At 44.8% G+C, this 12,253-nt stretch overlaps 1 protein-coding gene across 1 annotated transcript; it reads left to right on the top strand.

The window, feature by feature from the left end:
- The first annotated feature begins 430 nt into the window (after positions 1–430).
- Positions 431–4,733, top strand: LOC125508631 (uncharacterized). The gene is made up of 4 exons (XM_087525923.1): positions 431–900; positions 1,446–1,565; positions 2,033–2,197; positions 2,662–4,733. The coding sequence occupies exons 1-3, from the start codon at positions 827–829 to the stop codon at positions 2,172–2,174; spliced, it is 336 nt and encodes a 111-aa protein (XP_087382049.1). The 5' UTR covers positions 431–826; the 3' UTR covers positions 2,175–2,197; positions 2,662–4,733.
- The last annotated feature ends 7,520 nt before the right edge of the window (positions 4,734–12,253 follow it).

Raw genomic sequence — 12,253 nt, 5'->3', positions numbered from 1 at the left:
GGACAACTGCGGAAGGGTGAGCTAGTGCGTGTGAACCCGGCTTCTGCACCCGCCTTTGGTCTGGCGTGATGACGTGTGGGCCGGCTTTGCTCCTGGCCCCGCACGTCGGCTGCATGCGTCTCCCCAGGGCCGTCACGTCGTCCGTTTGTCTGGTGTTAGAGAGAACTGTGGGGCACAGGGGCTGAGAGGCTAAAGTTCCAAGCACCCCTGACTAAAGAGAGGCTAGGACTAGTCTTGAGGCTAAAATTTTTTAGTCATAGGAAACCTACTAAAATATGTATTAGCTCTCTCTCCTCATTTAATTCCTCTCCTTTAACACATGCGAGTACTGGATTAGAGTATTTGAAGGATAATAAATGCTCAATAACTTGATTTTACTTTCTTTAGTATTTGGATCCAAGCATGGATGAGACTAGAACGTATCAAGCACCCTGTGACTCCTGCGTTGTGCTCTGCCGGACTCCTGCGTCTTGTCTACGGCAGCAGGAGCGTGCGGTGTGGGTGCCCACAACCCTCTCTCCTCCCCGCTACTCCCTTCCTCGTCAATACAGCCGCCGCGCCACCACCCTCGTTCGGTCCTTCCTCCCCCTGCGGCCAGGAGGCGAGCCCTCACCGCGAGGAAGCCACGGAAGGAGGAGCTCAACCGGGCGTCGCCGGCCGGAGAAGGAGGAGAGGCGCGGATGCCAGCCAGGGAGGCAGATCGGCTCGCCTCCGTCGTCAATACAGCCGCCGCGCCACCACCCTCGTCCGGTCCTTCCTCCCGCCCCCACAGCCCCAAAAGCTCTGCCGCTTCTTTCGGCGAGATCCATCGTCTCCTGAGGGCCTTATGAACCCTAGCTCGCGAGGAAGCCTCGGGAGGAGGCGGATCGGCTCGCCTCCGCTGCTGGAAAGGGCTCGGTGGTAAATTTGGCTTGTTCTCATATCTCAGCGAGTCATGTATTTTGTATGGATCTATCATGCTGGGATTAGTTGTAGACTTCCTTGCTGAACCCTACAGGGAGCAACGCATCCCCAGTTTGCTTCCAGAGGAGGCAGGGGAAGAGGTGAACCTGCTTGTTCTTCATTGATTCCTAAATAAATATCTAATCTGTAATATTTTGTTATATCTCTGCTCAGTTACAATTACAACATGGGGCTTCAAGTGTCTATTACTGTGGATCACCAATATTTTGTTATATCCGTGCATTTTAGTTACGACTAAGTGCCACACCAATGAATGTGAATGTCTGTTCAGGTAATAAGTATCACCATTAGCAATTTCGGTTTGTCCCCATAGTCTATGTGTGTCCCATGTCCTTTCAGTACCTTCTGCTATTTTCCTGCATTTTCGCGTACCATGCTGTAATGTTGCATTAGTTTTTGGCCGAAAATTCTTGCCTAGATATGGCCATTTTAATTTTGCTACACCATGGTTAGTTAGCTGAGCTATTTAAATACAATTTCAGGGTTTTCTTGTTGCTGCTATTCCTCGTGGATATTCAAGAGGCAACTTGGCACCTAATGTCAGCAACGTGCTTATCGGTGACGAGGGAAATGAAAGAAGGCTGCAATGGAATTTGTACTAGGTATGTTTCTCCGTCTCCTCAACTCTCTCAATCTTCATCCCAATTCTTGCCTATAGAGATTGATATGGGTCTGTAGCTAGGTTCAAATATTTTTTTCCTTGCATTAAGCAACTTCCCTTGAAAAATAATGTTTCATGGTTGTGCCTCTAAAAAATCGTTGTGCCTCTTACAGACTACAGTACCTATTACATACTACAGCTTACCTGTAACTCCAAGTCCTATCATAATCTTGGTGGAATCTGAAAGACATAAAGCATATGCACCAATAGACCCAAAAATCCTCTCTGTTGTGAAATAAAAGAATTAACAACTTATAGTACGTAGAAAATAGTGGTATTAGTTGAAACACCATTGTAAAGAGCAATTTCAGTTCATTGAAGATTCTGTCCCTTGTGGTAGGCTTTCTTTGCAAATTCTTTAGCTTAATTGATGTGTACTCGTTGTAATTTTCAGTATGCTCTCTGAAGATCAGATTTTGGCCATATAATTTCCGGTGACTGGAAGTCTGAAACTGAAGATAAGGCAGATTGTTTTGATTCCGATTACTTGGAGATCTTGTGGCTTGCTGTCCCTGGATCAGTCAGACCTACGGCAGCATCAACTCGTTGATCCTAGAGGCCATGGTTCTCGAGGTAAGAAATATAAGCATACTAGAGAGAATCCCTGTGCCATATGAACAAATCTCTTTCTCATCCATGCAATCTCTTCATATCTCAAATCCCCGCTGGAGTGCCTTCACCTTGATATCGGCACATACGACTTCAGGATGGTTGTAATATTTCTTTTAGAGGATCTGCACTTCGAGGAAATTAGAGAATGCTGATTTAAAAACAAAGTATATGTAAGCTATTAGGAAGCCTGAAAGATTCATAAAAATAGTAAGCATATGAGTTCTGATAAATCAAACGGCACCTCTTATCAATCATTGTAATGGATGTTCTGCAAGATAAACAATATTTGACTGGCTCCCCTTAATTAGTGGGACTTGAGAGTAATGTAGAATGTTTATTTTAGCAGTCTTTAAGGTGCAAAATATGTGTTCTATGATACCAGTTTCTTGCTTTATTTTGCTAACTGATCACAACTACCATTTCAGTGAACACATTATGAGCTGGAAATTGTACATTAGAAACTCTTGACAACACATTGCAAGTTCCATGTTGGGATCCTTCGCTATATATTCCAGACAGAAGATTGAATGGAAAATCAAGATGAACATTTGTGTGTGTGTGAGAATTTATATCTCTTTACTTAATCTGAAATCTAAAGTAGTAATTCTCAGCCTGTGGGCTATGAGGTGACGCTCGAAGTGACAGAAAAGGAAGATATTTGGGCATATGAACCCTGGAAAGAGTTTGATGGTAGCATAAAGAAAGCAGGTAGTCGGTACCAAATGAAGAGAAATATTGGAATCATGTCATTCCTACTTCATAGCTATACAGGAGCCAGTTTTCCGGTTGATCCGAGATATATTTGCTGCTATACCAAGTGCAACTTTTCTTTATAGGGGAAACGTTTTCCTACATTTTTTTAAAACAGTATGGTCCTTCTATGGTAGCAAACTCTGGTCAAGTATCTTTCATTTCCTATATTGAGAAGTAGCTTTACTTTTTCTTGACAGTATGGTTGTGTTAACTGCTAAATGCTAAGGTTCCTTTGTTTGTTGGCATAAATTTCCCTGATTCCTTCTGATCTGGAAAAGCTTACTTTGGTATTGTGTCAGTTCAGTTTTGCATGCTTGCTCATAGATAATGCATCTCACCAGAACGACAATGCTTATATATAGCTGCAACAGTTATGTTATACTTCTGCACTACGCCTCATGCGTGTGTTTATTGCATCATTATGGAGTCCACTTGGATTGTCATATTATTAATTGTAAGGTGAAATAGGTATAAAAATGGATATGAAGTAATGCCAAGTTAAAAGTGAATTTTGTTAGACTGAAAATATTTTTTTCATGGTATTGTGCTCCAGTGATTTGAAAATTCGCAATGCACCGTTGTTGTAGCATTAGCCTTACTTAATTCTTCTATGTGTTCTTGCACCTCCCGATCACTGTTTTTTGGCCTAGGACCATTTACATGTCAAGCATGAGATTTATGTGTCAATTAAATATGTTCCATTACTGTTCTTCTTTTTGCAAGATTGACTTGTTCCATCCCATCCATTGTATGGTTTGAAGAGAATAATTTTTAATTTTGCTGCTCTTATTCAAAAAAGTTTATCACCATCCACTGCTGTTTGTGTGCTTGATTTATGTCATTTTGTCAAGTGGCAGTACACATGCATTAGCCACATGATATCTACCTTCTAAATAGCCACATTGCTTTATGGAATGGATGCAAAATAGCTGAATGGAACCCACAGGTGTAGTTTTTATAGCGAGTTTTACAAGGTTTTACCTTTATTCTATGGGTCATGGTTGATATAATTTTGGTGTTCTGAGTGTAATCTTTGTTTGTGCCTTTCTTTTACCAGACTATGTTATAGAAAGAGTCAAGATACTTCAACAGTGGTAGCCCAATGGGGTAGTTCCTAAGTATGTTCTGTTTCTAAAAAAAAGGTCCTAAGTATTGCTGGGAGAGATGGCCAGACTGCTGGACCACCCTACAAGAAATCAGTGGCATGAATGTGCTTCTACAGAATTTGTGGCATATGCAAAAATACGTACACATGTCTTGCCTCACAATGCCCTCTGGGTGAAACCACCACTATAATTTGTCATTTCAAGTTTGTCCTTCCATTGTAGCAGACCAACATGTCCTTGTTTCTTTAATTGATTTCTCATTTTATGTTTGCACTTCTACTACAACAGAACAACATGTCATAAACATGGCGCTGAGCATTGTTTGTCCAGCTCCCTTCAAGACAGAGATGTAGAGAGTGGCTCCATCACTGAAGAGAGGACAAACGTTGTGCAAGGCATTTTTGTCCAGCTCCTTTCACAAATGAAGGAATTACCGTGCATTGTGAAGGATTGTGACGGACAAGGTGCAATGAATCCAGAGGAGTGGGAGGGGAGAGTTTACCAACAATGTTTCAAGGACAAAGTGTGACCTGGATTCCTAAGTTATAGCCAGCGTAGCAAAATTGTATAAAAAGAATGCCCGCATTTTGAAAACTCTATTACATAATTTGAGGCTACGTTCCTTCCAATTTTCAGCATTATTAAAAAGATCCTTATTATAGTTAAATTTCCATGCATTTATTTTCAAATAACTCTTGGTTAAAAATGAGTCTTGTTGTAGGTGGCAAGCCTCCGTTCTTTTTTATTATTATAGGGGGGGTGTTAAATTTGTTACCATATATGTTTGTCCACAACTAAACCAAAAAAAAATCATGGTTTTTATTTTCAATTTGCACATGGATTTAGTGGGTCTATGCGCCATTTGACAAACCGATGGGTTTGACATACTCTTTGTGCTTGCTTAAGCATAAAGTTACTGAAAAAATGCGAATATTTTCAACGCGACCATGGTATCAAATCGGACTCTACGCCATTTGGCTCAGAGATAAATTAAAAGTGTGTGTACATCTCATTGTAGACAATAGTCTCCATTTTTTTAATTTAAAAATGGTAAATTTTGTTTTGTTATCATATGTCCTTGCCCACATATAAACCAGCTTAAACATGGAATTTTTTTAGTACATGGATTAAGTGGGTCTCTGCGTCATGTCCTTGCAAAATGAAACTATTTTCATCGACAACATGTCTTTAGCGGGTCTCTGCACCATTTGGCGCAACGGGTCAACTAGTACTAAAGAAAAACGAAGAACATCTCTCTCCCCATCGCATACACCCCCTCTACGCCCCTTTCCCATATGCACACAAACTATCTCCAGGTCCTCTAAAAATAACCCCCCCAGCACATTCACACATGTTTCATCTTTTTCTCACGATATATACAGGGACGATCATTGTATTTGGAGCGAAAGCACGATACATACATTGGACTTCAGAATCCACTCATTACGGTCACCATTTATGTTTTGTGGTTATTATACAGTCACGGGCTCACCATACAGCTCTGTATTTTCTCAAGACACGACTAGTTGACCAGTTAAACGCTCCACGTTGCACCTCTAGTGTTGCATCACATTATCTCACTACCATTGGGTCCACCTGTTGGCTTGTATCTACTCTTCTACACTCTTATAAAAAACAGAGTTGGTGATAATGGTGTGCTTGCCATCCTACAACATAGGCCGTCCGATTTATATCTGACGGATAGGAAGGAAACTATGGCAATTTTGTAAAAAAGTACCCACACACCTCTCCACATTTGCAAATAAGGTCTTCCCTTGTTCATCCTTTTCTCTCATAAGATAAACTAGTCATACAAATGCATCTTGATGTTACGTGCAACGCACGGACATCTTGCTAGTAAGAATGAAAACAAACGATAAAAAAATATTAGACGGTGGTTTGAAGTCATGACGGCGGGCACATCGGACAAGGTGCCTTGTATTGGTATGCCGAGCCGTCTGTTTTAACACACATGAGCTGGTGTGGTAATTATACACACACGCATGCACACGAACTGCATGCACGCAACACTCACACGAACACATGCAGGCACGCACGCACGCAACACTCACACGTACACACGCACGCACGCAACACTCACGCACACACGCACGCATGCATGCACACACCACACGACCAACACACACTCTCACGCTCTAGTGCTCAATCTACACGTGCACGCGCACACACCAGGCCCTGACAAACACATACACAACCAGGTGATTCCCGCGCACGGGTTGAAGTCTTGTCGCGCCTGGGTAAATTTGTGTTTATCTGACCTTTTTCCTATGTGAACTGACATGTGGGACCCACAAGGAACGTGGTCAGTTTAACTAGTCAACATGGTGCCATGCAGACTATTTGACCGGTCAACAGAGTGCAATCCGATTCTGAACGGTGAGCAAGTGACCGTATAATCACTGCAAAACATATATAGTGACCGTAATGAGCGTATTCTGAATTTCGGTGATCATATTACGCTTTTCTCTCTGTAGGCCCTCCAAAACTACATCTCTACACGTTCTCGCATGTTACATCTAACAACTATGCAATATAGCACTACTACTACACTCTAACACAATAAATCATATGTGTTTTTAGTTTTACTAGATATCATATTGTTACTTAATTATTCAGTTTGCATACATTAAAATTGCCTTTGAAATGTATGGCCAATATCATCTACTGCACGGGAAAAATCCCGGCCTTTCCTGTTCAATCGGGTTTGTATCGATGGATCGTGCGAAATAGCAAAACTATAGTACTACACAGTACAAGTGTCAGTTCACGGGGCCGCCGTGTCGTGTACTCCTCCGTCGTAAGAGTGGAGCGCTCGCTTTCATAAATGTTCTAGTCCCGTTCGCCGACATGTGGGACATCATTCTATCGGGTCCACGTGCCATACCGAAATACAGTCAGAGCAGCTGGGATGAAGCACCCTAGTCATGGCGTCGGCGTAGTAATGAACAATGAGGCGTCAAATCACAAAGCTGCACCTTTCCTGCAGTTAAGTTGGAGGAACAAAGTAATAATGCTAAAAAGAAGAAGTTGGAGGGACGAAGCAACCATCACTTCACTCGTTGCTGAATCCGCTTCTCCCTCATCTTCTTCAAGTTTTTTGTTGATAAGATCTTCTTCGAGTTAACCACGTGTTGCTTCTGCCATTGTTCTGCCTCATGTGTGACGCGGATCGGCTTGGTAAAGCACTAACACATGGGACCGCATGTTAGCAAACCGCCAGGCCAACGTCCTCCAAAAATAAGAAACCTCCCCTGCCATCTGTGTGGCAAAATCACCTCCTTTTACTAATCTTGATTCTATAATTTTTTAGATCAATATAATTGAGATTTGTATAGATAGCACATAGGAGCAAAACCAAGTGGTACGATTAAGGGCATCCACCATGTGTAGCCAAATGTGAAAATAGCTTTTGGCATCGATGGGAACAATGGTGGACGGTGCTGCCAAAGCCAAAAAGATGGAACTGAAGCTCCCTGATTGATTGATTGATCGATTGAAGGAATAGAAAAATGCAACGTCTCTCCTCTTGCTCGCGTGCTTGGACGCATGTATAGTATAAAGCACAAAGTCTACTCCCCTGTTCCTTCTATCAAAAATCACAAAACATTGAGGCATCAAATCACAAAGCATGGACGAAGCAACCATCATTTCAGTCTTCGCTGACTCCGCTTCTCCATCGTCTTCTTCGAGAAACCACCTCATCGCACTAAGCTGGACGGACGACACTATTGTGTACTAGTAGTACTAGTACATTTACGCGTCCTTTGGTTCAACAGACTTCCTGGATGCAAATAAGGCGGTTGTCTCGGATTGCAGGCGGCACTTGCGTCCGGTGGTCTCCCTCAACGGTGTTCTCCGTCGAATACACTTCGTCAAACCACAACGTTCGAGATATCGTCGACGTCACCGCAATGGGGAAGGAAGTCAAATAGTTACTACCTCCATTTTTTTGTACACAAGGCCAGTATATCAAAATTACAATTTGCAAAAGGCCACTAACACTAATCGAGGCAAAATTGATGGGATTTGCCTCGTACTAGCAACCAAGGACATTAATATACCCTTGCATGCATGCGGAAGTGAGAAGGTTGGTTTGCATGGCGCTGCATTAATCAAGCGATGAGGAGTGAGATGGTTAGCTATTTTGGCTTTGGAGAAAAAAATACGCATTAATTGACACGTCAAATGAGGATTTGTATTAATTAATCCCGCGAAGGAAAACATGCCTTTCTTTATTAACACCGGTACTCCTAGTACGTACGTACTTATCCTGTTTGGGTCTAGGCCTTGCATTGCCATACTTCGCCACACATTTTTGCCAAGCTTGCCTAAAGTTTTCAAAATGAAAAGGAGGTACACTTGCGCACGGCTGTCGCGGTCGCACCGCACCCTCACACGGTCGCTCCGCACCCTCACACAGTCGCTCCTACACGCCGCAAACCCAACCAAGGGAACACACCCTCACTGACATGTGCTACCGCATGTGAACAAACCAAGCTCAGCCATCCTACCACTGACACATAATTTTTGTTCATACAGTATGTTTATCCAACCGCATGTTGGGGAGGATCCGTACGGCCCGTGCGGTGGACTGTTGCGGAAGAAGAAGAGGTGAGGAAGAAAAGTTAGGAGACGTAGGATATTCATCCAACAGCCTGAAATGGTAGACTAACCCAAATGATGGAAGTCAGGCGACTTGCATAACAATATATGTTTTTACACAACAAAAGATCCCTAAAAACAACAACATAAAGAAAAACTATCACTGCTCGTGGAACGAGACGGCCTCGTCGCCTTTGGCTGGCAGCGCGAACCAGCCATAGATGCCGACGTGTGTCTCCGCACCGTGGTTGTCCTTGGCCTCCAGCTACTTGTTCACGCGGAGCGTGCGGGCGCTCTGCACGGACGAGAGCACCGCCCGGTTCAAGTCGAGAACGTTTGGTTCCGCCTGCAGGAGGGCCTCGATGGCAGCGGCATCCGCGCGCTCCGTGTCGAGTTGAGCCTCCGCCGCCCGGTTCAAGTCGAGGACGTATGGTTCCGCCTGCAGGAGGGCCTCGATGGCAGCGGCATCCGCGCGCTCCGCATCGAGTTGAGCCTCTGCCGTCCGGTTCAAGTTGAGGACATCCGGTTCCGCCTGCAGGAGGGCCTCGATGGCAGCAGCATCCGCGCGCTCTGCCTCAAGTTGAGCCTCCGCCGCTCGGTTCACATCCACGACATCCGGTTCCGCCTGCAGGAGAGCCTCGATGGCAGTGGCATGCGCGCACTCCACGTCGAGTTGAGCCTCTGCCTCCCGGTCCTCCTTTAGTATCGCCAGGTTGAACCATTGGTCCGCCTACACCATGGGGGACCCGAACGTCGGCACGAAGTCGACGTCCATTGTCTCATACCCATCGGGGGCCTTCTGCACCGCGACCTCCGCCATGAACATCGGATCGGCTTCCTCCTCCTCGTAGCTTGGCTCCAGAGAACTCGGGGATTGGCCTGCCGCAAAGCGAGCTTGGGAACAGAGGTCTGTGGCGCCGACCGCCGCAGCGATTTCTGCGCGGCGCTCCGGCGTCAGCATCTTGTAGTACGTGATCTTGCGGCGCACCATGGCTTTCCAGCGAACTAGGGGAAACTTGATGTGGGCTAGGGGATCAAAAGGTGAGGGGATCGGCTGGAGAGGAGGTGTGGTTTTGGGGCAGTGGTTGGCATATGCTGAGCAGCGAAGGTTCTGGTGTGAATAGTGGTTCCGGTGACGACCGGTCAATCGGTTTTGACTGTACATCGCTGTTGTCGCGTTTGCGTTGCACCCCGGGACGCTGGACCCTCCATGTCGCTCACCGAATGGAACGCGCTTCGTCTTGCGTTTTCACTCGCTTGTGGGACCATAGTTGAGAGCAAACCAACGTCCCTCCCCCTCCCCCGCACGCGTCGTCATTTATACTACCACTCCCTCCATTTTATGCAGAGACAAAGGGAGTATACTGTGGATGAGGATCCCCTGACGTGGACGAACCCATTGAGTAACTGACATGCGGGGACTAGCAAGCATGGAGTCCGCCAGTAAGTGAACGAAAGGGAGGGTAAGGCAGGGATACCTACGTCAGAGGATCCACTTCCACTACTACTCCCTCCTTCCATCTACAGGGCCTAATGCATTTTTCGAGGCTAAATTTGACCAAATGTTAGAGTAATAATATATGACATGCAACTTACACAAAGCATACGGTCAAATTCGTATGTGAAAGGAGCTTCCAATGATATAATTTTCACATTATACATCTGATGTACTATTAATCATGTCAATAGTCAAAGGCGGTTTTGAAAAACGCATTAGAGCATGGTTAATAATATAGCCAACCGATGGCTATAAGGAACTGCCATGTCATCTATAGCCATCATCTATATGCACTCATACAGTAGTGTGGGTTATTTCCCACAAAAAAATATGGTTGGCTATTGTATTAGTACTTTTTTCCATCTCCTCTCTATCTCTTTCTTCATATTTATTGTATTTAACTAGGGAGCTTAAAAAGTTACTATTGGACTGGCTATACGTGGCGAAATCCTAGTAGGAAGAGCATGCGCGAGAACAAGCACATTCACTGAAGAAAATATGCCCTAGAGGCAATAATAAAGTTATTATTTATTTCCTTATTTCATGATAAATGTTTATTATTCATGCTAGAATTGTATTAACCGGAAACATAATACATGTGTGAATACATAGACAAACAGAGTGTCACTAGTATGCCTCTACTTGACTAGCTCGTTAATCAAATATGGTTATGTTTCCTAACCATAGACATGTGTTGTCATTTGATTAACAGGATCACATCATTAGGAGAATGATGTGATTGACATGACCCATTCCATTAGCTTAGCACCTGATCGTTTAGTATGTTGCTATTGCTTTCTTCATGACTTATACATGTTCCTGTGACTATGAGATTATGCAACTCCCGTTTGTCGGAGGAACACTTTGTGTGCTACCAAACGTCACAACATAACTGGGTGATTATAAAGGAGCTCTACAGGTGTCTCCAAAGGTACATGTTGGGTTTGCGTATTTCGAGATTAGGATTTGTCACTCTGATTGTCGGAGAGGTATCTCTGGGCCTCTCGGTAATGCACATCACATAAGCCTTGCAAGCATTGCAACTAATGAGTTAGTTGTGAGATGATGTATTACGAAACGAGTCAAGAGACTTGCCGATAACGAGATTGAACTAGGTATTGAGATACCGACGATCGAATCTCAGGCAAGTAACATACCGATGACAAAGGGAACAACGTATGTTGTTATTCGGTCTGACCGATAAAGATCTTCGTAAAATATGTGGGAGCCAATATGAGCATCCAGGTTCCGCTATTGGTTATTGACCGGAGACGTGTCTCGGTCATGTCTACATTGTTCTCGAACCCGTAGGGTCCGCACGCTTAAGGTTTTGATGACAGTTATATTATGAGTTTATGATTTTTGATGTACCGAAGGAGTTCGGAGTCCCGGATGAGATCGGGGACACGACGAGGAGTCTCGAAATGGTCGAGACGTAAAGATCGATATATTGGACGACTATATTCGGACATCGGAAAGGTTCCTAGTGGTTTGGGTATTTTTTGGAGTACCGCGGAGTTACGGGAATATGGGAGAAGAAGTATATGGGCCTTATTGGGCTTTAGGGGAGAGGGAGAGGCAGGCCACGCGCCCCCAAGGCCTAGTCTGAATTGGACTAGGGGGAGGGGCTGCGCCCCCCCTTCCTTCTCTTCCCTCTTCCCCTTCCTTGTCTCCTACTCCTACTACATGGAAGGACTCCTAGTTGGACTAGGAAAGGGGGAATCCTACTCCCGGTGGGAGTAGGACTCCCCTAGGGCGCGCCATAGAGAGGGCCGGCCCTCCCCTCCTCCACTCCTTTATATACGGGGGTAGGGGGCACCCCATAGACACACAAGTTGATCCACGTGATCATATTCTTAGCCGTGTGCGGTGCCCCCTTCCACCATAATCCTCGATAATATTGTAGCGGTGCTTAGGTGAAGCCCTGCAACGGTAGTACATCAAGATCGTCACCACGCCGTCGTGCTGACGGAACTCTTCCCTGACACTTTGCTGGATCGGAGTCCGGGGATCGTCATCGAGCTGAACATGTGCTAA

The sequence above is a fragment of the Triticum urartu genome, chromosome 5A (genome assembly GCF_056163025.1).
Source record: "Triticum urartu cultivar PI428250 chromosome 5A, HENAU_Tu73, whole genome shotgun sequence".
Classification (NCBI taxonomy): Eukaryota; Viridiplantae; Streptophyta; class Magnoliopsida; order Poales; family Poaceae; genus Triticum; species Triticum urartu.
This window is presented reverse-complemented; position numbering and strand designations above follow the sequence as displayed.

Coding starts and splice junctions, on each gene's coding strand:
- LOC125508631 (XM_087525923.1), top strand. CDS start 827: ATGAACCCTAGCTCGCGAGGAAGCCTCGGGAGGAGGCGGATCGGCTCG. Junction 901..1,445: donor CTGCTGGAAAGGGCTCGGTG/GTAAATTTGGCT, acceptor ATACAATTTCAG/GGTTTTCTTGTTGCTGCTAT. Junction 1,566..2,032: donor TGCAATGGAATTTGTACTAG/GTATGTTTCTCC, acceptor TGCTCTCTGAAG/ATCAGATTTTGGCCATATAA.